This window comes from Platichthys flesus, chromosome 5 (assembly GCF_949316205.1).
Source record: "Platichthys flesus chromosome 5, fPlaFle2.1, whole genome shotgun sequence".
Taxonomy (NCBI): Eukaryota; Metazoa; Chordata; class Actinopteri; order Pleuronectiformes; family Pleuronectidae; genus Platichthys; species Platichthys flesus.
This window is the reverse complement of record NC_084949.1, coordinates 11,323,122-11,350,117: the sequence shown is the minus strand read 5'-3', so window position 1 is coordinate 11,350,117 and position 26,996 is coordinate 11,323,122. Positions and strand designations below refer to the sequence as shown.

The 26,996-nt window shown below is 41.3% G+C and overlaps 3 protein-coding genes across 5 annotated transcripts; all 3 read left to right on the top strand.

The window, feature by feature from the left end:
• Positions 1 to 2,871: 2,871 nt before the first annotated feature.
• clta (clathrin, light chain A) lies at positions 2,872 to 12,558 on the top strand. Of its 3 annotated transcripts, XM_062387568.1 has the most exons (7): positions 2,872 to 3,154; positions 3,856 to 3,884; positions 5,380 to 5,497; positions 5,749 to 5,860; positions 7,492 to 7,545; positions 9,868 to 9,903; positions 11,355 to 12,558. In XM_062387568.1, exons 1-7 carry the CDS (start codon positions 2,977 to 2,979, stop codon positions 11,524 to 11,526), a joined length of 699 nt encoding a protein of 232 aa, XP_062243552.1. In that variant the 5' UTR covers positions 2,872 to 2,976; the 3' UTR covers positions 11,527 to 12,558. The 3 variants fall into 3 exon arrangements, with proteins under 3 accessions (XP_062243552.1, XP_062243553.1, XP_062243554.1); XM_062387569.1 differs by lacking the exon at positions 9,868 to 9,903 and having other exon boundaries at positions 2,873 to 3,154; XM_062387570.1 differs by lacking the exons at positions 7,492 to 7,545; positions 9,868 to 9,903 and having other exon boundaries at positions 2,879 to 3,154.
• A 1,312-nt stretch (positions 12,559 to 13,870) lies between these two features.
• Positions 13,871 to 20,738, top strand: LOC133953898 (sialic acid synthase-like). Its single transcript, XM_062388056.1, has 6 exons — positions 13,871 to 14,144; positions 14,260 to 14,475; positions 15,006 to 15,105; positions 15,866 to 16,020; positions 19,047 to 19,313; positions 19,706 to 20,738. Exons 1-6 carry the CDS (start codon positions 14,013 to 14,015, stop codon positions 19,889 to 19,891), a joined length of 1,056 nt encoding a protein of 351 aa, XP_062244040.1. The 5' UTR covers positions 13,871 to 14,012; the 3' UTR covers positions 19,892 to 20,738.
• Positions 20,739 to 21,062: 324 nt separating this feature from the next.
• On the top strand, positions 21,063 to 24,472 carry LOC133953897 (sialic acid synthase-like). Its single transcript, XM_062388055.1, has 6 exons — positions 21,063 to 21,310; positions 22,308 to 22,523; positions 22,600 to 22,699; positions 22,900 to 23,054; positions 23,380 to 23,646; positions 23,776 to 24,472. Exons 1-6 carry the CDS (start codon positions 21,179 to 21,181, stop codon positions 23,983 to 23,985), a joined length of 1,080 nt encoding a protein of 359 aa, XP_062244039.1. The 5' UTR covers positions 21,063 to 21,178; the 3' UTR covers positions 23,986 to 24,472.
• Positions 24,473 to 26,996: the final 2,524 nt, after the last annotated feature.

Sequence of the window (26,996 nt, the reverse complement as noted above, 5' to 3'; positions counted from 1 at the left end):
CATCAGTTTGAATCCTTTTGTCTTTTTAATGATTTATTCCCATCAATTATTGTATGTTGGTTGTAAATTCAATGGAAATGTGTTGCCATTGATGACCCTTCATGTCCCAACACAAAGAAAACTTAGTTGATGATGTTGTACGATGTAGTAGAGGAAATAAGGGAAACAATCGTTCATTTTTTGATACAAGCATGAAATTTGGCATAAACATTCTTCTGGGTCATCTCTTTAACTTTAGAATGGGGGCCATCCAAAAATTCAATATGGCGATCATTTTTCAACATGGTCGCCAAATCATCAAGTCATAACTATATTTCTTGCATATTTGGGGCAATATTTCACCAATTGCGATAGATAGATAAATACTTTTTTGTTATTTTGTAATTTTATGTTGTCTTTTTGTTATTTTTTCTTTAATTAGTCATTTATGTTGTTTTTCTTATTGATTTTTACAAGCGATTACTTGGCTAGAATAAGTCTTAAAGTGCAATTGTTTCAGTGTAAAGTCAAAAGAACTTCATTGGGCCTCAAACGTCTCAGTGACATTCACAGCTGCACAAGGCTGTACAAGAAAACATTTGCACCTGCCATTAGTACAGTTGTTTTTGCATGAGCATTTTGCCAATTCCTGGCAACTTGCAGCAATTGGTGGAAGTGTTGTCCAGTTCACCAACCACCTTTTCCTTGCAGTTTCCATCCTCATTCTGCAGGACTTGGTAAAACTGGTTGAGTGACAGTTGCTTGGCCCCAGACATCTCCTGCTTGGTAGGCTGCACGTTTAATGGGTTCCTTGAGGGCTGCACTTGTTGGTGGTATGGCATCACATGGCCTTTGCTTGCGGGGGAACAGATGCAGTCGTGCATCATTCACAGATGTGGCTGCACTTGATCGGTCATACATTATGACCACAAATCTCTCCAGCATGTGGAGGTTATCATCATCAACTGGCCTCACTGGTTGTGGGCCAGTGACTGAGCTTGGTAAATGTCCCTGACACTTCATCACACACATTCCATGTTTGCCATACAGACTTCTTAGCCTTGCCACGGAATCCAGACACAACGTCACAACCACTAAATGCATGGGAAAATGGTAGGCCACTGGATCTTCCTGGCCCAATTGTTGAAACGATGTCATGGCTTGGAATCAATCGTGAATGGGCTCCCTGACCAAAAGCAATCCACAGCTTCTCCAGACCTATTGCAGGATATTGCTATAGTAACATCAATGTCGTTTGCTTTGATTGTCACTGTGCTACTTCCATTTACTGTTGCATGGACGAATATTCTCGTATCTGTCGCTTCTTGGGAGCATGGGGCCAGGTCTGAAGATTCTGTGATTTCACTCTTGTTGCTGACTATCTCTTCTCCGTTTGTCACCACAATAGTGCTTTCTGCTACTACTTGCATTTTTTGCTTGCCAGAAAGCTGAAGAGTTCGGTCTTGTTGTCCTCATCTCGTAGGAAGTTTTTCCAGTTTGATGGAGCCTTACTAGATTCTGTTACCCTTCTTCTAATGGCCTTCAAACGTTGTGCTCTGGTTTCTGAATTCAGTCTGGACTTCTTGTAAACGTCAAAGACTATGTCAACAGTCGCTTGCACTTCGAACAATATGCCTGTACCTTAGGAAGGATGTCTTCTGCAACATAGTCACTAAACGTTTTTGATCCACGTGGAGGGTTTGCATTGATGAAGGCAGACCCATCAATAATGATAGCGTCAGCCTGTGGCTCTACATCAGGCTTGACGATTTCAGATTCCAGTATGTGCAGAAGTTCTGACTTCTGGGATGAGTGAAGCATTCCATTATCACTCAGGGAAGCAGGAGCTGACTGGTTTTCGTGCATGAAGAATTCTTCCAGGTCACACTGCCTTGTCTGGCAAGAGATGAAGAGTCGTGAAAACAACTGACAATCTGATTTCAGGGCATTCTCCTTGGAAACAATGGTAGGAGCTTTAGGCTTGAAGAAAGCAACTGGATTCCTCTTGATTGCTTTGTAAAATGCTGATTCATTGTGTTTTTCAGTCCTTCCATAAAGGTCTTTTTCCTTTCCATTTGTGTGGTGAGCAATGACCATTGTTGCATTAGAGGGTAGTGCTACTCCTTATATAGTACCAGACAGCCAATCAAATTGTTTGTTCATTCTAGTCTTTTTCGATGTCTGAAAAACCGACTAGCGGACAAATCTAGCTACCATTTTTACTGTTCTCCTATACTGTATATCCCCCAAATACCTCCATCCCTCTAATTAACCCTAAACTTCACATAGTTTTCCCGTGACCTATAACACTCTACTTGGTTGCTTTCAGCTTCGGGTCAGGTGAGTTTCTACCTGACACCTGAGCTCTTTGAGAGTTAATAATTAACCACAATTTAGGCTTCGGGCCCTGAAAGGCTTGTAAAGGCAGAGCCTGATAAATACACTGACAAGATGAGCCTTCTGCAGCCTGCACCACAAAAACACAACTGTCACATCAAAGACACTTTAAAACAACAAAGCAAAACAAGCCCACAATCAGTCATTTGTTTTATAAAATGCAATTACAATCCATACTGGACCATATATGTATGCAGAGCACACATTCAGATTACATCACAGTTTATTTGAAAACAGAACATATGTGAACAGAAATAACACAACGGTCTGACAGTGATCACAATAATAATGTTACAGTGAATCTCGCCTAGTCGCACACTGCGGTTTTTTCTCACAACCCGAACGTCACGCAGCATGTCACGGGACCCGTATGAAGCAGGGATCAGAGGTTCGATTGGTCCACTTTTGAGGCAGCTGCTGTGCGATTGGTGGTTTCCCCTTTCACTCTCCCATCCCGGTTTGTGATTGGCCGCTCGTCCGTTTCCGCTTCGCTACCTCTGAGCCGTGCATTCCCCCCTCTTCCTTCCCGTTAAACTAATCTCTGTCGGTCCGCTGCTTACACCTGCCGCTCCCCGTCTCTCACGTCCAGCCTCACTCAACATGGATGATTTTGACATGCTGAACGCCCCGGCCGCCGATAACGGTGTCGGTTCGGAGGAGGACCCTGCCGCCGCCTTCCTGGCCCAGCAGGAGAGCGAGATCGCGGGGATCGAAAACGACGAAGGCTTCAGCATCCTGGACAGCGGAGAGGTCCCCTCGTCGCTGGGAGAGTCTAATGGTGGGTGACCGCTGTGGTCGAACGGAGACAGCTGGCCTCTCTACAGCGTTAACACACCTGGGGTAGTTAGCTTAGCTTCAAACTGAGGCTACTGAACAGTAACGCGTCATTTAAAATATAACCTGGTCCTAAATGGACCCTCGAGTCTTTGGGCTAGCTCGTTAGCGTTAGCTGAACTAGCAAGTTAGCTAAGTGGGAGAAGCTAGCGTTGATATTTACCCAGTGTACACGTCATTTAAAATGTCAAAGAAACACAAACACGCGACGGGGAAACGCTGACTCGTTCACCGGTGAGTTTACGTGATTCTCTGAGCTTCGGCTCTTGAAATGAATGAAGCTGTGTGATAACATCAGATGTCGGTGGCGTCATTCCTCTCAGCTCCTCTGTGACAGCGCTACGTGCAGCTGGCTCTCACCCATAGGCTTGTGGGTCCAACCTCGGACTCGTGAGGAAGCTGGTGCAGCTGAATCACCTTTGGCCACCACTGCCCCGTTTCCTGAAGGCTGGAGCTGCCTTGAGTCAGATGTGCTGACATATCCTATTACGAAATACGCGTGTGTTAGAAATGTGAGGATTCAGCAAGAGTTCAGGGTGGTGAGCCGAAGGCTAGTCATCGTAATGTTTGCTTTCTCCTTCCCTGTTTGTGTTTTTCATTCGTCTGCTTGATTTCTCACTTCAATTTCCCATGTGTTCCTTTTAGATGGTGCCATCAATGGAGATCTTCATGTGGTAAAACTGTCTTTACTTTGTTTCTGTTCTCAATTAGTTTGCTGATAAATGTCAAGTTATGTATCTTGTATGTTTGTGATTAGGGAACACCTATACAGCAGCCTATCTGTGCCCATGACACGCACACGCACACACAAACACACACCTTTCATGTGTTGGATATATATCTATACAGATATTTGGGCGTGTTAAATAAACTATACTTGCAGTCTCTCAGGAGCTGTGTTTTTTTTCTTTGCTGAATCCATAGACGATCTCATCTCTATTGGTTATGATAAAATTGTTAATTGTTAAGCAGGATCTCCTTACTTTGACACTTAGTAAATATCGAAGCCCGACTCCTGTCTGTGTCTTACCACACCCCATTAACCGGAAGTTTAAATAAATCAAATATGTGTCAACTAAACAAACAATCATAAGCCCAGGCTAAACATTAACTTTGGCTTCTACAATAGTATTCACCAAAGTAGTTGCTTATGTCTTCCCCACTATGTCAAATTGCTGAAATCGAGCAGTAAAGAAGTCAGATGGGTGAAGCAGCTGAAGCAGGGGGGAGATTGGACAGGTTTTCAGTGAGCCAACAGTTCAGATAGATATACCTGACCAATTTACAGTATTTGTATGTCAATCTGAATGTTAAATGTCAGTAAAACCCATAGACATAAAAGACTGGGAAAAATGTGAGTAGGCCCAACTATCTAGTTCTGTCAGTTCAAAGTTAAACTAATAAGTTGTCTGCAAACTTTGATGGATTCTTCCATTGCAGAGTTGAAGTAACAAACCCTTCCCTCTTAAGTTTTCACTCTCAAAAAGACATTTGGGTAGCTGTCGAGTGTTCGAAATCTTGGCTTCATCTTAGTGATGTGCCCATGGTCCCTGATAAAACGATTTGAGTGCAGTGTTTCAGCTACTTATGGGTCTTAAGATACGAAATATACATATAAACCAATGTTGTAATAAGCCAGAGTAATGCTTTCAATGTGATGATCACTTTAATATACAATTAGCATGTAAATGGATTGTAGACCATTGCTCTTGTGTTTCATTTTATTTTCTAACCAAATATGGTATAAAGAATGTGTCTATTATTTATGTAGAGATGCGGGAAATACTTTTAGTACTGTGGCAGTGTGATTTTAGTACTAACCTAAAATACTTGTATATGTGGCTGTCAGATTGGCTCCAACTTCCTTTTCCTGTGCTGTCATTGCAACATTGCTTCCTTTTGCACTGTCATGCATTCCTTCTGCGAAAGAGACTAAGCTGATAAAACTCCCAAGTGACTAAGATTTGGTTCATTATACCGCAAACCTATACATTCTATGTGCATATTGGAATTAGGACAAGACACTGACCACAGTCCCTGAGTCAAAATGACTTTGCTCCTTTTAATTGTGAGTTTGAAAAGTGAATAATTCAGTACGGGGGACTGTTTCTTTAACATGTGATATCGTTGAGAGAATGGTTTCCTATCATCACTTTCATTGTCTCTCAGGAAAGCAACGGGCCATCAGATGCTTACGCAGCAATTTCCAGTGCTGACCGGCTGCAGGCCGAACCTGAAAGCCTACGCAAGTGGAGGGAGGAGCAAAGCGAGAGGATGGAGCTTCTAGGTAAGACGAGAGTGAGGAGAACAGGTCTGACCCTGCTCTCTGAAACAGGAAGAGCTTAGCGTAATATTGTGGCCCCATATTGTGGAGATTCAAATATAGATATAAAGTCTGTACCCTGTACACTGTAATCATATATACCTCCTCTACCAATTCCTATATTTTTTCTTCCTTGTCTCCTGCCCATGGTCTCTTCCCTCACATCTGCTCTTCACTTGTTTAACGTACCTCTCCTCACTCGTCTCCCTCCCCAGACGACAACTCTCGCCAACAGGAGTCTGAGTGGAAGGACAAGGCCAAGGTGGAGCTGGAGGAGTGGCACGCCAGGCAGAACGAGCAGCTGGAGAAAACCAAAACCAACAACAGGTACTGGCATCATAGACGGATAGGAAAAAGGACAGACGATTAATGGAGCTGAGGGAAGGTTAATATTACTGTTAGAAAAGCCAAGATGATGGTGTAGAGGTTTTGAACAGCTCACATTCTTGGACAATATGTGAATATTTTAAATGATAATTAACAGCGCCTCGCCCTGCACCGATGGTTTTTCGGCGTCGAGTCTGTTGATTTCGCTTAATAATGTGTGAGACAGACTGTGTGAACAGCCAGACGGCAGCGCGCTTGAGAATAGCGGCTCAGCGCTTCGGCGTCTGGTGTTCACTCAGAGTTACATAGTGATATTGAAGAAGAACATTTGTTATAATGAATTTAAATGAAACGTTTTAGAAATCAAAAAGGTAAATTGATAATTTGAGTGGGTCCGACGCGTCAGTTTAAAATTATGTGTCAACGCATTTTCAGCGTCGACGTCATCGATGACGTCGACTAATCGCGGTAGACCCAGTAGAATTTCATGCTTTGGTACAAACAAATGCACTTTTTTGGGTCATGTTTTCCTATAACAACCCTGGGACAATGAATACCTCTTTAAATCTATGTAAAATCCAATGCAATAACACTGCTGCAAACACTTTTGTGTAATTTGTCACTCCTCATTTACATCCAGAATTGGTTGTAATGAGGACAGCACCCTTTACTAACCAACAGTTAATTCTAAATGTTGGCTGGTGTATTCGTCTCCTCCACCGGCCTCCAGGTAACTCATTGTTTTTACGATTTGAAGTGGCAACTATGTCAGTTTCGGCTTCACTGTAACGTATCACTGCTGCCTTATCAATAATGCACCATCAGCAGCTATGGTTTCCTACTCATGTGACGATCCGGTTTCTTTTTGGTGGTAAACTATTTCTGCTCTATAACATTACATTGTTGATGGTTTCTGTCTTGTAAAAATACTAAACTTCAAAAATTTCAAAAAACCACAAATGCAGAAGAATTCAAAAATGCGTATTCTACTGATTTGGGGCTGCAACCCTACAACTATTCTAACAATTTCTCATTTTTTGAACTAATCATATTATATTATTAATAATATTTATAAAAGACTGATTCCTTTCCACCTAATTTACCAGAAATCCTGTATTTATTACAATTAAATTCTGTCAAAATATAACCACAAAAGTATTCAGTTAAAATGATATGAATCAAGAGTTTGCAAATTAATTCCCTCACACCAAAAACTGTGATATCACATATTTTGGTGTTATGAATTTATAACCTATACTTTCAACACGCAGTGTCATGATGATTCATTAATAGTTGAGGACTACATTCAGAGGGGAAGAGTTCAATTTTATACTGTTTTGAAGTCTTTCTTGCACGTAAATAATGACTTACAAATGTAAGGAGCTGATGTTTTGAGCATCTCTACTGCTGTATAATTATAGATTTTAAATCAGAGCCTCCCTGATCCTTCGAGCCCACCCTGAAGCTCCAATGAGTCCATCCAAAAACCAGAGCCTCTGATTATATGCCTCAGCGTATTATTATGTCGTAACTTATAATGCTTGTGTTTCCATCCTATTCTCCCTTTTACCACTGTCTCTCTTCTCTCCTGCCTTCTTGCTGCTCTCTCGTTTTGGCGGATGTTTGTCCAGGGTGCTGGATGAAGACTTCTACAAGCAGCCCTTCTCTGAGCTCATTGGTTATGTGTATGTTGCTCCAACTAACATCCTCCTCTTTATTTCTTTCTTTTTGTTTTGTCATCCCCTCCCAGCTTCTCATCATTTATATCATTGTCATTAGTCGCTGTGTTGCCATGTTTCAGTTCCATCTTTAGTTGTACATATGTACTTACCTGGATTTATAATGTTTTTTTCATCCAGCTCTTCATTATCGTTTTTTTTTTTTTGTAAATATAAACTGCAGTATCTACTCCACACATATGTGCATGCCATTTATGACTGGATGCCTTTCAGGAGAATGACTACATGCTACTACACACTCCACTGAAACAATTGAATTCTGTCATCACTCTGCCTTACACATCAACCTATTTTATATTTTGTGAATACATTTCTTGAGTTTCCCACATTTCTCACTTGCTTACATTAACTGTATGAAGTCTCAGAGAAAGTGTTTTGTTTCTACTTGGCGTTTTTTCTACCTGTGATTTTAAACAAATTAATCTACAAATATATTCAGGAGTAGCATGCCAATAGATTTAATTGAAGCAATTGTGTGTTCATGAGTGGACGTGGTTTTTCCATTAATGTGTTAGTGAGTTGTATGTACATGGAAATTTATGATACAATCGCTCCGTTTCAGAGTTGACTTGATAATTCTTAATGATAGTTCCTTTCCCTGAAACACTACAAGTTGAGCTTCGTAAATACTCAGATTTCCAACCGAACAGGATAGTATCGAACTTAACATACTGAAGTGAGGCTTTTCCTTTTTTACAATCTATAGGACACATGTATGTAAGAGGTGTCAAGTGCAATTAACAAACCAATGGTAATTATAACTTCTGGAAAATTAACAGCCATTAAGAAGAAGTAAAAACAAATTAAAAAATTAAAACATTTTAAATGTAGTGTGTGCAGAAACTCACAATGTTTTTTTTTTTTGCGTTTTAGGATAATTATATGTATAATTTATCTTTTATTCTGCAGAAAGTTCAGTAAAGGTTAAGGGCATTAATCACCTTTTCGGAAAACACAGGTTTCCAGATTAGTTTCCATGACTTTGGTTCTAAATTGTGTTTTACTCAACCACTGACACAGTCAGCTCTGAAACGGGTTAGCAGTCAGTGCTGCTAAAATTAAAACGTACAGCAAGCTGTCATTGGAGGCACCATTGGTCGTGTCATGAATATACAACTTCTTCAAACTAAACTGCGTTCACGCTTTATTAGATGGTAAGCTGCTCTCTAGCTGCTGCTGTCAGACAGGATCACACACTGATTTACCAAAGCTAGCTGTCCAGAAGCCTGAGCTGTGCAGCCTTTGGTTTTGTTATCAAATCTTGCCGGAACATGTATTAGTCTGCATTATGTCGTACACATTTCTTTTCTGGTTTTCAAAGTCAAAGGGCTCGTAGCAGGTTTTTATTAATGTACAGCTGAAAGGCATCATGCTTGGTGAGAATATGAGCTGGACATTGTTTTATATTCAGTCATTGTATTTCTTCCCCTTCACCTATTCAGTCAGAGTTGTTCTTGGTGTCACTTTCCCACAGTGTAGGTAACCTCAGTACTAATATATGCCTTCTGCTGGGTCATTTACTCTTGTCTGTTGATAAGGGAAAGAGGCGTCTTACAATGTTACTAACCTCTATATTTTATAATGTGTACTCGTCAATGCAGCCCATGCAGCTCATATGTGAGCTTTTCCCCAATACTACGGATCAATGTGCTTTTTAGCTTCTGTGATGAAGTAATAAGACGCTGAATCAGACCCTCTTCCTCCTACGTCCTGTCGGTTTGTGTCTGTGATGAGGACTGCTGAGAACGTGTTTATGAACATCGAGCAAGAACATGTAGGCTTCAAAGATGTGAATACAGCCTCTCACACAAACGTGGTGATTTAGGTAAGAAAAGGTGAAAAGAGAATGAACATATCTTGATGCAGACAAATAGATAAAGGGTCTTAATGAGCGACTTCTAAAGAAAGGAAAACTGCATGTAGAAGAACTTCTTTGGATTATTTAAGATTATTCAGTGCTCAAAATCAACCCATTAGCAACTAGTCTACAGAGTTTCATAAATGAGAGCCTGATGTCCTTGTTGACACAAATATAACATGGGACTCACTCTCACCAAAACCAAAGGCTGCACAATGTTCTTTCTATAGAACACTTTGAACAATTACGTTTTTTTATAACCTGCTGCTTTTGCATGTTTGCTTTCAACATCTGCATTTGGCTCATTTTTGTTGTCTTTCATTTCATCCCCTCCCCTCTCTATCTCTCTTTTCTAAATTCTGACTTGTGAAACTGTTTCTCCCTGTTTTCTTTTCCTATGCACCTTAAAGCACACACATTAACCATCCTTGCTACCGCCTAGACCAGTTAAGTAAAAATATAAAACCCCAGAACCTCCGAATACTCCATCTATTTTCTTTTGACAGGGGGGTAGATACAGTTCTTTGTGTGTGTGTTAGATATTAGTACCTTGCTCAGATACTCTAGTTTACAACCCCTACAGTTAGATCCACTGCCTAGTTAAATGGTAAAATGTCCCTTCTGTGATGTTGTGGTCCTTCTGCTCCCTTTGTGTATTTGTAGTTGGTTGTGACAGTGAATGTTCATTGGCTTCTCATCCCCCATTTTGCTTTGTGTACTGTGTCGTAGTTAGAGCTGAGTCTGTGCTTAAATTGGGTGGGGGCAGGGTGTGGGGGGGGTGTCCTTGTAAATAGAAATAAAATCTGGCAGTGGAATTATGACTAAATGTTTTGTGGGTTGGGTGTGATGAGGGTTTTAATTTCTTTAGCCACAACCTGTGGCTTGCATCCTTAAGTGTATTGTGATGGTGGCACAAGTTTTGTATTTTTGTTCTTTGTAAAATCAGTTTTGTGTTTTCATTTTAAATAATGTCAGTCCTGTAGTGTAAATGATGCCTTTCTTTTGGTTTGATTCATGGTTTTGAAAACTCCTCAACATCACCAAAAAGACACAAATTGATATCCATGACGATGGCACACAAAATCTAAATGAACACATTCACGTCTGCTTTTCAGCCGCAGCTAAAATGCATGGCAACGGCCCAGTAGTGCTTCCAGTTCTTTTGGCCTTGGTGAAAAAAAGAACTTGTCATTATTGTTCCTTTTTTTTTTTAAATCAAGGACAAGTATACAGATGATCTTCACATCTCTGTACTTGCTTCTTGTTGAGGATAAAGAACAGTGTAAATATGCAACGCCTTGGCGGGTGGCGGCAAACTCCCCTCCCTCAGTTCTACACAGAACTGAGATTTAAACCAACCAAAAATGCTTTTCACACCTTATGTTTATTACTATTATTATTATTATTATTTAAGTTTTTTTTCTCATCAGTGTCTCACATGTATCGCCCCCTAATTTTGTGGAGAGTTAAATCCTGTTGACTGTAACGTATAGGCAGAGTCCGGGGCATGTGACTGGTGATGAATCTGTTGTAGCTTGTTTCTCTTTGTGAGCAGTAAGATAGATGTCTGTGTGTGTCTCTGTGCAATGATTGGACTGTCCTGTCCTGAGGTAGACTCTGCTGAACCAACACTAAGCTGAGAAAAACTATAAAACAGAACTAAATGTCACGAGTTCATTTATTTTTGTAACAACATTAAATCAGTCTGTTCTAGCATTTTTCAGAGAGAAATTAGAGCTTTATTCAATGCCAGTCCCCCCCCCATGAGAGCTTCTGTTTGTTGGCTATCAGCAGAGGATTTTCTCAGGGCTGTACGTATGTCTCATGTTTACCTCGCCCATTCCCCCACTAACGGCTCTCTACTCCTTTCCATTCTTGTCTTCCCTGTCGCGTGTAGGGCGGCCGAGGAGGCCATGGTTTCAGATCTGGATGAGAACAACCCCGGCACAGAGTGGGAGCGGGTGGCTCGGCTCTGCGACTTCAACCCCAAGTCCAGCAAGCAGGCCAAAGACGTGTCCCGCATGCGCTCCGTCCTCATCTCCCTGAAGCAGTCTCCGCTCGTCCGCTAGGCTGCCGAGGCCGCTCAGGGCATCATTCCATATCATCCTCTTATCACCACACATACCTACCAACCTAGCTACCGACGTCCCACCATTTGTATTCTAAAGACAAGGGGGCTTGCACCTCATCTGTCTCCATCTGTTTGCCATACACAGCCCTTCCCCCCAGTGGAAGGACAGAGCCAGTGGTCCAATCCCCATCTATCTCCTCCTGGCAGGGCTGTAGAGATTAGCCTCGAAGCACCAGCTCACCAAGTTCTGCCCCCCTGAAAGGTTTGAGAACCTCCTCTGCAGACAAAGCCACACCTCGTAATTCCTCTTCCTTGTTGTTTAACGAGATCAAGACCAGTTAGATCTTATGTCAGGAATAACCAGACCAGTTCTCTGTAGTCTTGTGTAGGGCTGGTGAGTTGGGACACTAAAAGGGAAGGGTTGATGTTTGTTTGGGCCGACAGCGACACTACAGCCTGCTTCTCATGGCCCCCAAACAATATCATTTCCCATGATGCTGTACTCATTCTGATCCTGTCAATGTTTGATCTGTGAGGGTTGGTTGTTAAATGGATTTAATTTGCCCTCCATCTCCCCATGTTCTCCCAGCCTCACAAAAAAGTATCTCCAGCATTTTCTTTTCTTCTTTTTGGTTAAGGACCAAACTAAAGCAAAACTCCAGTTCTTTGACCCATGTGTGTTTAGAGCCTGCTTGTGGTATATGTTGTTAAATTTTCCAATCTATGCATTTCCTTTTGAAAGATCCCCCCCCCCCCCCCCCCCCCCCCCCTCCAGTCAGGAAGTCCTGTGATTACAGTATATGTGAGCTGTTTGTATGTGCGTTTAAACCTCAACAGTGTGTGTATGTACTCTATGTGTGTACCTTTGTACATATACAGAAGGCAATATATATACAGAATATAAAACGATTATGTCATTGAAATTAGACACTTGTGGTTTTAACGATAACTAAAACGATCAGCCAGCTGTTGCTTGACCATGTGTGTTCATTGTCCTTTTGATTTCAATATCAGTAAAAGTTGAATGAAAGTTATTGTCCTGTCGTTCTTCAGCTCAATTTTTATCACATTCGCCAAAGAGTCAGTGTTCCTCCCTTTGTGATTGTTGTCAGTGTAATGTGGAAGGTGGAGGAAGGATGTGTTATTGGTCGGTAAAGAATGTGTGTTTTTTTTTTTGACATTTTCACTTATTTCCCAGGGAGTCTTGATAGAAAAAATCTGGCATATTTAAGGTCCCATATTGTGTCAAATACATATTCTGGGCTTTTACTATCCGTAAAGACTTGAAGGGGGTCAGTAGGGACCCTCAAAGTATGAAATCAGTCACTCCATGGACTTTTCCACTCAGTCCATTCTAAGAAATATGTTATTGTAACGCCTTGTTTCATACTTCCTCCCCCGTGTGAGTCATATGGGTTTGCACTCGCTTCTCGGGACCACTCAGCCGGTACCAGTCCAGCATCTGAGAGACTGTTGGGCCTTGTTGGAGATATGTTCTCTACTGAGTGCAACTGTAGTTATTACTGTGGTGCACCGAGTCAACTGAAAGTATCATGGTGCTTGCCTGCAGGTCCTGGAAAGATGAGATTGAGTTTGATCATTTACTCTGTACCAGTTTGTGTCCACAAGGAGGCAGCGCTTCTGGAGAGAACAACAGTCGTAACATATTTAATTTCAGATAACAAAAAAGAAGAATTAGAATAGTAAATTTCATATAATACACTAACATGTACACATAGATTCAGCCTAATTAAATATGTATCCAACATAAATGTTATCTGTTATTGCTACCTGGTGCTGGGTTGCTCACGTGGGGTCGCTGTCTGGCTGGAGCCAGTTCCAGCTGACACTGGGAGAGAGAGCTTGATGTCAAGACAAATAAATATCAATGTTGAACAAACGGCATGTTTTGGTGCCTCCCTGTGTTTACGCATATCAACTGACTGCTCTTAAAGGACTCCAGTGATGACTGCATACATGCCACACACACACACACACACACCTGCATTTCACACCAAAGAACATTTAAAGTCAGAGTTCTTTAGCTCTGAAAAGGATGGAGACCTGACCGCTGAGTCACATCCTCTCACATGGCTTCATGTAGGATAATAAATAGCGTTTGTAATAGCTGCGAGAGAGAGAGAGAGAGAGCGAGAGATCAGGTCTGGATACTTAAACCTCAAATGTAAATTCAGTCATTATGGAGGCGGGCGTCCTCCGGCTAACCCTATAAAAGGCAGAGAACAAACTGTGCTGCCCTACCTGGTCAGACCGGTACCCGAGCTTTCACTCTGTGTTTTTGCCTTTTGCTATTTTTGGGATAGTTTTTAGATTTTACAGTAAATTGAACCGTTTCACATTTTACCCAGTGTCTGACTCTGAGCTCTGAACCCTAAATCCTGAAATCCAGTTGATTGGAACACAGGGCACCTGACTCCTGTCTGCAGTTCACTCATCACTTCTCCTGCGTACACCACCAGAATAATGCCTCTGCAGTTTGAGCTGTGTCCCGGCAGGATGATCGGGGGCTCCCATCCCTGCTTCATCATCGCTGAGATTGGACAAAACCACCAGGGAGACATTGAGATTGCAAAGAAAATGATCAAGATGGCAAAGGTAAATTAAAGAGATGAAACTTTGAATTTACAATACAAACCATATCGCTCTGTGCTGTCCAAATGAAGCCGGCATCCTCTCATCTCCCCTGGCTCATTGTCTTGTTGCGTCTCAGGACTGTGGTGCTGACTGTGCTAAGTTCCAGAAAAGTGAATTGGTTCACAAATTCAGCAAGCGAGCCTTGGAGCGCCCCTACAAGTCGATCCACTCCTGGGGCAAAACCTACGGGGAGCACAAGCGTCACTTGGAGTTCAGCCACGACCAGTACATGGAGCTGAAGAAGCATGCAGAAGAAGTTGGCATCTTCTTCACAGCCTCTGGCATGGATGAGGTAATAATCCTAATATGATCCAGGTTACTGTCACTTTGTCTTTTATCCCCAGGAATAGTGTGGTGCATCTCCCGACACTGGCTGTTCATGCCATTAACACAATGTGTGAACGTATCTTCACATATATGTTGTTTATAAATTATTCTCATATATTATCTTATATGCTGTTCATGTTTGTTTCCATCTGTTCTTCTGTATTATGACATATAGGCTGTCTCTCTCTTTGTCTTGTATCAGGAGTCTTCTGTCCTGAGAGATTTTCATATGAACAGTAATCTTTTCTTTGGTTTTGCATGCTTATGAATAATAACTTTGTCATTTCAAACATCCTAAATGTCTGGTTAGGGAACATGGTTAAAAGAAATTTGGCTCCTTTATATTTACAGCATTTTTTTTACTTTAATCAACAAATAAATTAAGGAGAAAACTAGCAAACAGATGACAGGGACAAACAAGAATTGCTTTTACTTAACATTGAATGAATTGACCCGGAGAGGAGGGGTGTATTTACAGTGTAATTGTGTCCAAAGATGGCCGTGGAGTTCCTCGATGAGCTGGAGGTTCCTTTCTTCAAAGTTGCCTCCTGCGACGCAAACAACTTCCCCTATTTGGAGAAAACTGCCAAAAAAGGTACGACGCTGCACGTCAACTCAAATTAATCTGAAATCCTTAGAAAGATCTAAACCCACAGGTTTCAGAAGAAAACCAAAAGAAGAAGATTTTGTTTGCAATTTAATTGTTGAATGATTCACGTGCCTGCAGACTAAGCTGAGACGTAAATAGATTCCACCTGTTTGTTGTGTGATAGTCGGATTACCGCAGAAAATACGTTTTTCACCAAACCTCCAACAATGGATGTGGTCTCAGGTGCAACAGACTTAAGAAAAAACTAACTCTGGTCACCATTGAAATCTGCCATGGGCTTGAATTCAGAGTTGATCACCTGCTGAGGGTATGGGACCTCAGCTCAAGCATCAGGGAGTGTTTCGTTACTTCAAATGGAATGATGAATCACCACATTCTTGACCTGTTTCTTTCAACTGATGCTTTGAAGATGAAGTGAAGCAGAAACTGTTTACTACCTGGAAACTTCCATGGCCATTGCTTCCATCTTGTGTTCTGGATATTTGACAGCATCCACTATTTACTATTTTTTCTATGTTGTTTAAGGCCACAAGATATTTTGTGAGGGATGGGTCTCTGGGGTCAGCACATATTTTTAAATGCAAGATGTAAAACAAAAATAAAAAAAATGACTATGCACGGTTTCATGGCTGAACAACACAAAGTTATACACCAATTCCCTTTGTAAATATGCAAAGGGATGGTGCATCCCATAACAGACACCATATCTCCCTGTGACTTTAAAACAAACTTCTGTCTGTGTCAGGACGTCCAATGGTGGTGTCCACCGGGATGCAGTCCATGGAGACGGTGCGTCGCGTCTACCAGACAGTGAAGGAGCATAACCAGAACTTCACCATTCTGCAGTGCACCAGCACCTACCCTCTGGACCCTAAAGACGTCAACCTCAGTGTGATCACGGTAAGAGGACTGGAAACCAGTGTCTCCTCCCACTCAATCCTCCTGCAGACGTTTAACTCTGAACTGGTCTATAGTAGCCGATAGCAGCCCCGACCAGTTTCTGTTGAACAGGTTCAGATTTTCTACACTTGACTTTGTATTCACTGTTTTAACACCAGTCTCGTCTGAAGAGAGAAACTGAATCATGAGTATAGATTTGTATCACACATGACTGTCGTAGGTCTTATAGCAGTTGAAATGTTTTGCAGATCCAATGCCCCACTGACTCTGGTTAATCCCCACCATGTTCCAGGGATGAACAATGTGTGATCCAAGACTTGTGCTTCAATTCTCCCGTCACTTGGGGTTCATTTCATACAAATGTATTTATTTGAGTGCCTGCCTGAGTGGGCTTTGAGTAGAGAGAGCTGCACAGCCTCCATCTTGAAAATTCAAGATTCAGTACCTTTATTGCCACGCAACTCAGTTGTTTTGGAATTTGCCTCAGTGTGCCCACGACGAGACAACAATCACAGCATAACACACTACAAGAAAACAAGACACATAACCCCCCTCCCCAAAACAACGTAACATACATCTCAAAAAATATACAGAATGAATTTAAATACAGTAAAAATTTGTTTAATAAGAGTAGGATGTCCGGTGCGATAAAAAAAAACAAAAAAAAAACAATAAATATTCAATCAATCTAGTTGGTAGCCATATCTTTGAGTTTGTAATGTGCTGCTGCAGGTTTGAGGAGCCATTTAGAGATTTGACGGCTCTGCAGTAGGTCTGCGCTGTATGTAAGTTTCGTATTTGTCGGAAATAGGGCTGAGTTTGCAATTGAAGATTTTCAGTATACTGAGACTTTCTTCTTGGAAGCCACAGAGATCTACGCACACAATACAAATTGTACATTCACAGTTTGGGTGGCCCACAGCAACCTACAACGACATATATCAAATCTGCATTTCATTATATTTGTTATTTTATCGTTTTAACAGCACGTGAAGCTTCAGATAACAGTCTTAGCACAATGTGTATGTTATAACCTCACATGATTTAAGCTGCTGATTGATAAAACACTCAAACACTTTCATAATCATTCAACATTTCCAGTCACATTTACTCCAATGGTCTAAATACAAAAATGCATAAAGAATGTCACCCGACAGTCCTCGAATGAAACCACATTTTAATTCACTGGATCCATATTTTTAGTTGGATCAGCACCAACTTTTTTTTCATCAAGGTCCATGAATTCCTGGATCTGACCCTGATCTGAATCCACACCTAAATTAATTGAGTTCTTTCCTGACCCGTACCACATCCTTCCACCTAGTTTTGTGGTACTCCGTTCGACTGTTGTTTTTGCGTAATCCTACTGACTAGCAGACAGAAAAACAACCAAATGCAGATGAAAAGGTCCTTGACCGAGGTTATGATAGTAGTAATAACTCTTAAGTCCAAGGGCCCCCATCGGCTCCAGGGCACTGGGCCTGTGTTCACTTTTGCCATTGACTTGACGATAGCTGAAGACAAACTTGTTTAAACTTATGACAAACATTCATCAGCTGTGCACATTAAACTGAGCTTTAAAACCTGCTCCCTTTACTTACCTGTCACTGTGTGAATTGGCCGTGCTTGTTGGACTTTCAGTTTCAAATACATAGTGGGAAGGTGGACTTCTGCGCAGTATTTGGTCCAAGTATAAAGTGCATACAGTTTATTGAACCCAGGTTCTTTGAACCATAATGTTCAGGATAAGGTGACCAAACAGTAGCTGATTTCTAGCAGAATGCTGCTCAGCTCAGATTCAGGTCAGATAAGCAGTGATGCAGCATGAATAGTTTTATTTTTTATTTGAGGGTTTCATTGAAAGGTATAACTGCATGTCATCTGTATAACTGACTGGAGACAGCAAACACAGGAGAGAGCTAGGAGTAAACACCTCAGGTTCTAAAGATGAATGCACATGTCTTCATTGAGATGGATTTCCTTCCCCTCCTCATCCATCTATTATTTGCCATACACTTGCTAAACCTACCGAAGACTTGTGTGTGTGCAGTCTTATTACCGTAGCTTGTAAGGTCATTGCTGGGTTCATGTTTACTGTTCAGGTGAAGACCATCCTTTCGACAAGCCGTTGGATGTTTCCCTAAATGGTTGAAATCTGATGAAATGTACGTATGTATCTCCACAGCGCTGTCAGTACAAGCAGTGCAGTGCACCCCTGCTTTGTCTGTAATAATTATCTTGGGTGGTGCTGTCATTGAAACGGCTGCAGTCATTAGAGAAAGCAGGTTTTAATGTGTTCAAAGCCGAGTAGGACCTGAAGGTGCGGCAAGAGAGCTGAGATGGAACGATTGAGTTATTCCCAACAGAGAAAAGAAAAGGACACAACTCATCAAATAGGTATAATGATCGTGTGATTTTATTGCATAATCCAAATATTTCTAAATTTGCATGTAGGTTGCTAGCTAGAATGATATTGTTGTTTCTCATAGCGGAGCGCGTCCAATGGCAGGATTATACCCACAGTTTACACCCAGAGAGTCAGATCATAACCAGTTAGCCCCTCTTCTCAAAGCTCAATTACTGTAGCCTACTTTCTTTTGTCCTTTGTTTTTTTATTCATTTTTCTTCACAAACAGTCAACTAACATCATTAATTAAGGGAAGGAAAACACAAAACAGACACACAAGCAAACCAACAAAATCCCAAAACAGACATCGCAACACACATCGCATGGTCCACAAAAGCATGGATAACAGCATTTCCAATAATTCCAGCTGTAATACTATCTAACAGAAATGTCCCGAAACAAAAGTCCCTAATATACAAGGAAGAAGTGATCTTAGACTTTTCAAATTCAAATATCACTTGTGCATATGTCCTTCGAGCTATCGAGAAAGCATAGGAACCAGTTTGATTCATAAGTGTAACCCAGTCAGTGAGTTTTAAATCACAACCGAGTTCTGAAAAAAACATAGTCACAAGAGACGTCAAGCTTCTTGAGTTACACCCTCTCTCTTCCCCTGAAGGAATACCAGAGGGAATTTCCAGATGTTCCCATCGGATATTCTGGACATGAGCAGGGGATCTACATCACTTTGGCCGCGGTGGCGATGGGAGCAAAGGTCGTGGAACGCCACGTGACCCTGGATAAGACCTGGAAGGGAAATGACCACGAGGCATCCCTGGAGCCATCGGAGCTGAAAGAGCTGGTCCGAGCCATTCGTCTGCTGGAGGTGGCGATGGGATCACCCACCAAGCAAATGTTACCCTGTGAGAAGAACTGCCACGATAAGGTCGGTGTGACTTGAGTCTGTGTCAGCAGTTTAATATCTAGTGTTCACCCCCTTTTACGTTAATAGTATGCAAATTAAACCAACCAGGATTAAAGGGCCACTCTGCCAATTTTGCTCATTTTACCATTTCGTTTTGATGGCGTTGTTTCATTCTAAACTCAAAGTATGATTGCCTTCACACATGAATACACATATTTATAAGTTTAATTAAATCCCCTGAAGTGAAACGTTCCCTTTTTTTCGCAAGAGCAAATGTCAGTTTGATGAAAACAAATGTGATGATGAAATGGGCTCATATCGACTTGCTCCACTGCAGTTTACAAGGCTAGTTTTTATTTAGTTTTCTAACCTGTCATTTGTATTAATCTTTCAATGGTTTTGTTTGGTTCCAGTTGGGTAAGTCGTTGGTGGCCAAGGTGGCCATCCCCAAAGGCACGGCACTGAGCCTGGACATGTTTGCGGTGAAGGTCGGCGAGCCAAAGGGCATCTCCCCTGAGACCATGCAGCAGCTGGTGGGCAAGAAGCTCAACGTGGACGTGGAGGCGGACGACAGCATCTTGGCCAACATGATCGAGTAAAGGATACGCAGGATTCGGTTGAGGAAGAAAGAGGCAGACAAACAGAAAGAGAAATGGAAAAAGATAGAGCAAGGTAGATGAGAAGAAGATGGACATGCAGTGTTGTGTGTCTACAGGAAGAGATACAGTCAATGGAGAGATCCAGAGGGAAGGAGAGAGACAAACAGAGGATCATGTCGGAGTGCAGAGAAAGAGGTGGGATACAGAGAGAGAGAAGTTAAAACTGCTTGAGCATATCTGATCAGATATTAAAGTTACCACTTGATGTTGAGAGTTGAACCAAAGAGGGAGTTGCTGTGAGATATAAATACGAGCAGACCGTAATAACAGGGTGTGGTGTTTAACATTCCATCATCCATGTGAATTCATCTTCTCACGTCCCTGCATTTGTCTGCATTGTCCACCACGATCTTTTAACTCAAGTTCCAATAGTGGCTCGACCAGTCCTGTCACGAAATCCAACATGTCAGTACTTCTCCTGTGTGGTGTGAATCTCATCTGTACATGGAATGATCTGTCCCTGCCCATTTTTACCCAGCTGTACATCCTAAACGGGGTGATGTTATATGCAACACATGAATATAAAGGCTTCACTTTAATCATATGCAGTGCCTATATATATATCTGTACTGTATTTGTGGAGGATGTTAAAGATTAATGGTGTCGGGATTTCTTTGCAACTTCAGTTCATTTCCAAAGATGCCGCATGTGACCCCTCAATAGTAAAAATGAAAAAATACATATTGAAAATGAAATAGTCCTGCAGATTAAATAAATATTGCAAATAAAGATGAATCTTGTCAATAAAAATGGTTACGCTAATAAAAATACATCTTGCAAAAAGAAATTGTCTCAGGAATAAAAATGAGTGTTTAAGATTAAATAATTAACATATCAAATCAAATTTTGCTAATAAAATGGGCTTGCAAATTAAAATAAAGAAATATTGAAAACAGAGATGTCTTGAAAACTAAAATAAATGTAAATAAATAGATAATAGATAAATAAAAATCTTGGATTAAACAAATAAACAACATAAGCTCTATTTTCTTATTTTATTTTTATCAAGCGGTTAAACTTGTTTCTTTGTCAGGGGCATCGTCCCAGCTTTAGTCTTTTGTTTTGAGAACAAAACGGTTATTACGTAGCTTTACGAACCGGTTGTCGTCGCATCCGGGATGTGCAGCACAGAAACCCTTCCTGACACGACTCGTCACTGGTTGCGTTGGTCCTGTCTTCTGTTAAATAACCATTTGTACTTGTTAAACGTCAAATTTCTGAAAGAAAATGCCTCTTAAGTTTGAGCTGTGTCCGGACCGAATGATCGGAGGAAACCATCCGTGTTTCATCATCGCTGAGATCGGACAGAATCACCAGGGGGACATTGAGATTGCCAAGAAAATGATCAAAATGGCAAAGGTAATGAAACCACATGGAAACAAAACGTTTCGGCTCAAACTGGGAATGTTTTTGTTTCATCTTGTTTCATCCCAGACACGTCAGGACCTGACGTCCACTTAAAATCGACCGGTTTAAAATGCTGTTTGCTCCACTTCCTCATCTGACCAAGCCATGTGAATACAATATAAACACCGCTAGTTTGTCTATAGCTGGAATAAATGGTTAACATCATGACTGTGCCCTGTCCAAGTGGCTCTGAAGGATTTTACACAAGGATGTTGAGTCATGAACACTAAGTACTGGTTTTCTGAATGGAGACTGGTGTGTAAATTCTGATCTAGCACATGACACACACTGGTGGGTTTGGGTGCTGGTGTGTGGAGAGTAGTGGCTTAAGTTTTGTGCAGCAGATGGTGAGAAACTAGAACTTTAGATGTAACGTAATATTACACCATTGCAGAATTATGGCCAAAAGATTCATACACATAAGAGTTTTTAATTTGGTTGTGTTGAGTTTATAAGTAATAAGTACTGCTCCTTGTCAAGCCAAGTACAGCCTTTACTTATTATTTGAACTCATTCCCCATATGTGCTGATTAGTATATTTCCTTTTTTTTCATTTTTAATACTTTTCTATGTTCCGCTGACCTACCAGGGAATAAAGGCTCAGCTCCAGCAGCACTACTATGAATTTGCAGTTGCTTCCTAGGAAGTTCTAGAGGACCCTTAATAGTCAAGTTAAGTCTTGACTATTTAATTATATGGCAAATAAAAAAACAACAACGTGTAGTTAAATATAAAAGGAAAGAAGTGCAAATACAAAGTAAGAGTAAGATAAAATAACCACAAACTGAACCATGAGGCAGAATCAGCTTGAATTAAGATGTATTACCGTTATAAGATGTAAAATATGTGGAACTGTTCCTGAGCCTTGGGGCTGTAAATAGATTCATACTAACATCCTTACTATTCACTGTGACTCCCAATCTTCACTTCCTGCTACCCACCTTCACAGGACTGTGGAGCTGACTGTGCCAAATTTCAGAAGAGCGAATTAGAGCACAAGTTTAACAAGCGAGCCTTGGAGCGCCCCTACACCTCCAAACAGTCCTGGGGGAAGACGTACGGTGAGCACAAGCGACACCTGGAGTTCAGCCACGAGCAGTACAGGGAGCTGCAGAAATATGCAAAGGAAGTGGGGATCTACTTCACTGCCTCAGGGATGGATGAGGTAAGGGAGATACAGATGTGAAACGTTCGGTCAAGGTTAAGTTTGAGCCTAAGCATAAGTGTTTCTGTCTTTTTAGATGGCAGTGGAGTTTCTCCATGAGCTCGATGTGCCTTTCTTCAAAGTGGGATCAGGAGACACCAACAACTTCCCCTATCTGGAGAAGACTGCCAAGAAGGGTGAGTGTAAATGGTTATAACTCAATTGGATGTTTTAGGTTTAGATATAACAAGTGGATGAATTGTTGTCAATAAGTCACGATTATAACAATCCACCATTATTGGGCCGCGGTGCTGTTCTGCCCTTGACATTATTTTATAATTGTACTCTGAGAGTTAAAAAGAAAAGTGGCAACATATCTTCTTTCTGTCTGTGTCAGGACGTCCCATGGTGGTGTCCAGCGGGATGCAGTCCATGGAGACGATGCGTCGGGTCTACCAGACGGTGAAAAAGCACAACCAGAACTTCGCCATCCTGCAGTGCACCAGCGCCTACCCACTGGAGGCTGAGGACGTCAACCTCCGAGTGATCGCTGTAAATAGAGCTTAAAGGATTTTACTCTCATTTAAAAGTGTTCACGCAAAAACAAGTCGACACCCCCTCACTGGTCGGACAGATAAGTGTATGTGGGGGCATGATTCAGTTAAACGAGTGAAACCATGCTCATATTTTAGGAATTCAAATCCATCCTAGAACATAAAATGTATTCATATTGAAATCTTTATTCAGCTTTTACTGGCTAATAACCATTTATGTTCATAAACAGTCCACCCCACCTGATCGTGAGATATGAGCATTGTGACAAGTGAAATGTTGAACTAGCCTTTAATTAGAGTTTTCCTTGTCAAACTCACCACAGGAATACCAGAAGGAATTTCCTGACATTCCCATCGGGTATTCTGGCCACGAGTCTGGGATCGATATTTCCGTGGCGGCCGTAGCTCTTGGGGCAAAGATCATCGAGCGCCACGTGACCTTGGACAAGACTTGGAAAGGAAGCGACCATGAAGCCTCCCTGGTGCCCTCAGAGCTGACCGAGCTGGTCCGCTCCATCCGGCTGGTGGAGAGGGCGCTGGGCAGTGGCGTTAAGCAGATGTTACCCTGCGAGAAGCCATGTCATGATAAGGTGACATATCCTCTTTTCATCTAGAAAATGCAAAAGAGGTTGAAAAGGATGTTTTTAATGTCCTGAGGGGACATTTTCTGAAAGAGAACAGTTTCTGTTAATGTCCCTCTGCTCTTCCTTTTTATGCAGTTGGGTAAGTCCGTGGTGGCCAAAGTGAAAATCCCCAGTGGAACCGTTCTGACTCTGGACATGCTGACGGTAAAGGTGGCCGAGCCCATGGGCGTCGCAGCCGAGGACATCTACCAGCTGGTCGGCAAAAAGGTGACAGAGGACGTGAAGGAGGACGAGAGCGTGGTGCCGGGGGTGGTGGACAACTACGGCAAAAGGGCAAAGTGCTGAGAATGGAAGAGAGGTTGAAATGGGTTCAAAACTAAAATTAAGAGGAAATGGAAAAGTTTCTTTTGGGGGAAAATTGTGAAGGAGCTGAAGATGAAACGTGAAGGAGTTGTTGCTGCTGATGTCCCAGATGTCCAAGTTTTGGATTGACACACACACACAGCAACAGGTTATATGATGTAATTGGACAAGGCATTATAGTCTGATAGATAGATCCTGTGTTCTGATTCAATTAATTTCCTAATTTTCTAAAAGCAGCCTTAATATATTACTCAAAAATTATTTTTTACCCTAACAGGCCCAACATATCAATAACAAGAAAAAAGACTGGTTGTCAAAATGTCTGTTACTGAATGAAGTGGGATTCCTGTTTATATTGTATTTTTGTCATCAATCGTCTTTGTTGTGTTACCATGAATATCTGCTAAGCAAAAATCTACAATGTTCTGAAAAGATGAAGCCTTCAAATAAAACAACAATATTGCCATAACCTCTTTGCAACTTTGCTCTGGTGTTTGACCGTTGTTAAAGTAGTGCAAAAGTTATTCTATTGTCACATAAAAAATCCAGATGATAATGGCCGACTGTGTTCCAGCTCCCTGCAAACAAGTTTATATTTTGATATTTTGAGAAAAACTCAGCTGTAAACCGGTCCCTTGTTTGGAGTAATGTTGGTTTTGAACCACTAGATGAAGCTGTTTATCTCTTGCCTTTATTATGACAGGTTGGATTTACTGAAGAGTGTTAACATGGTGTTAAATCATTTCTGTTCCAGTGTTAAAGGGAGGAAAATCATGTTCACACCCATCTCAATGAGATATTCATGTGTATCATACTTTAAAAAAAAACGACATGTATACATAAATAAAACCAACAACAACAACCACTTATTTTGTAACACACCAGGGTCACGGTGCCGGTAGTAATCCTACTCTGCATCTGAGATTCAGAGGATTTTACTCAGATTATGTAAAGTAGTCTGTCTGACACGAGTTTGCGGCCTCTGGTGTCATGACTGCACGGGCTGACGGTAAGAGGAGGGGCTACTCGGGCCTAACTAGCCGGTCTCTCTCTCTCTAAATCATGTAGCCTATAACTTAGCGGCTATTTCCGGCAGGAGCTTTAGCCAGTAAGCTGCTGCTGATCCCAGCTTCACAAAGGAACATTGATCGATCTCATTCACTTTTCATTATCTGGACCACCGGTCACTCGGCTCCCCTCACCTTGATGCAATGTAGAGCGATTAAATATGATGAAGAATAATACATTCACAAATCTTTTAATAGAGTGTAAAAAGTACTGCTAACTCCAGTTATCTCAAAGTCACCCCCTGTCAGATCATACTGGTATTTATTTCTGTAAGAATTTTGTGAAGTTCACCTGACACCTTAAAGGTTTGGTAATGTTGTTTTCTTCATGCCAAGAGACTTATTGTAGCTCAAGTTCTGCAGGCGATGTACCGCACCCTACCTAGAAGTAGGGTACGGTTAACTGGTTGGTTATGTCACAAGTTAAGCCTTTTCAGGTCTTGACAAAGCTCTTAATATAGCAGTTGCAGCCCAAATAAAGAATCCTCACACTCCTCCACCAAAGCAAGTGTCACATCAGGCTGTGGCACTAGCACGTAATTACAGTGCAAATAAATAGACTGGACTTAATGTGGAGAAAAAAAGCAGCAACCTTTACCAAACCATTCCCTCTTTATTCAAAGAAGTCCATAGATAACCTGATCATCCAGCCAAAGAAAGTCCAGAAACATGACACAAAATTTTAACAAAAAAAGAACCTCCTGCTTGTTGAAGCTGTTTGGAAACAGACCGTCTCTAAGCCATTAAGAGAAAGATTATGCGAGCAGGAGAAAGTTAGCAGCCCATTCCATTAAGTATATGCTCCGGTTTAATTGGATAAAAACAGTGGGAGACCAGAAACAATCGGGTCTGGTTGGATTTGCTCCCAGCCAAAATGTACACCTCTGCAAATAAATTAGTGTCAAATGAGACATTTTTCATTTAAAAAAGCAATGCTCATTAATAACCCATACACTTGAAAAAGGCCTTGCTTTTTTTCTCAAGTTCCCTTTAAACAATACAACACCCCCCCCACCCTTCCATACTCTCTCTCCTTTGTAAAATTATTCCCTTCTCCCTGAAGACAGTGATTCAGTGTTTACTGACACAAACACACAGACACACACACACACAGACACACACACACACACACACACACACACACACACTGCATCTGTAGACGTGGAGAAGGAGCCAAGAGACAGGCTAAACGTAACAGAATAGATCATTTGTCATTGGTCATCATTTGAACTCACCTTCAGGTGGCTACTGAAGTGTAAAGTGCTCAAGTGTAAAGCCTGATCTGCCTTGAAGAGCCAGTGACACATCACCACAGTCAAAATCCTCTTAGAAATGATTTTTGATGAAATGATTCATATTCTTCAACAAATAATGTAATAACAATGGCAAACTTTATTTGTATCAGACTTTCCTAAACAATGATACAAATTGCTAAACAATAATACCCCCCCCCCCCCCCAAAAAAAAAAAATAAAACAAGACAAAGCTGTGAATTAAAAGGACATTGGCCACATAATTAGGAAGGGGGCTTCCTCACAGTACATTCACTTTACTGTGATTCTGTAAATCACAGTTGTGCTCAAAACCAATAACAGACACGGGGCAAATACTGGCTGTTTGAGACTAAAATCCAGAACAAGAATTTGAAAAAAAGAGGAAAAACTAAATTAAAACTTAAGGCAGATATTTGTAATCAACAAGAAAATAAAAGATGTCATTAAAAATGTGATCTAAATAATGTGATCGAGTGAGGATGCGTCAGAGGAAAGTTTTCAAAATGTCAGGCAAAATGTCCCTTCCCTCTTTCCAATCTATACAACCCCTCAATTTATAAGTTTTAAAGTTCAAATCCATGCAGTGAACTCCACGGCTGTTATGATAGTTTTCAGAAGCTCCATCCTCAGCACTGTGATCTGATGGCACAAA

Bases quoted from the DNA above. Each gene is read 5' to 3' on its own strand.
- LOC133953898 (XM_062388056.1), top strand. From the start codon at position 14,013: ATGCCTCTGCAGTTTGAGCTGTGTCCCGGCAGGATGATCGGGGGCTCC. The intron at 16,021-19,046 runs GTAAGAGGACTG...CTTCCCCTGAAG, and splicing joins TCAACCTCAGTGTGATCACG to GAATACCAGAGGGAATTTCC. The intron at 19,314-19,705 runs GTCGGTGTGACT...GTTTGGTTCCAG, and splicing joins AGAAGAACTGCCACGATAAG to TTGGGTAAGTCGTTGGTGGC.
- LOC133953897 (XM_062388055.1), top strand. From the start codon at position 21,179: ATGCCTCTTAAGTTTGAGCTGTGTCCGGACCGAATGATCGGAGGAAAC. The intron at 22,524-22,599 runs GTAAGGGAGATA...CTGTCTTTTTAG, and splicing joins CTGCCTCAGGGATGGATGAG to ATGGCAGTGGAGTTTCTCCA. The intron at 23,647-23,775 runs GTGACATATCCT...CTTTTTATGCAG, and splicing joins AGAAGCCATGTCATGATAAG to TTGGGTAAGTCCGTGGTGGC.
- clta (XM_062387568.1), top strand. From the start codon at position 2,977: ATGGATGATTTTGACATGCTGAACGCCCCGGCCGCCGATAACGGTGTC. The intron at 3,885-5,379 runs GTAAAACTGTCT...ATTGTCTCTCAG, and splicing joins TCAATGGAGATCTTCATGTG to GAAAGCAACGGGCCATCAGA. The intron at 9,904-11,354 runs GTTAAGTAAAAA...TGTCGCGTGTAG, and splicing joins CCTTGCTACCGCCTAGACCA to GGCGGCCGAGGAGGCCATGG.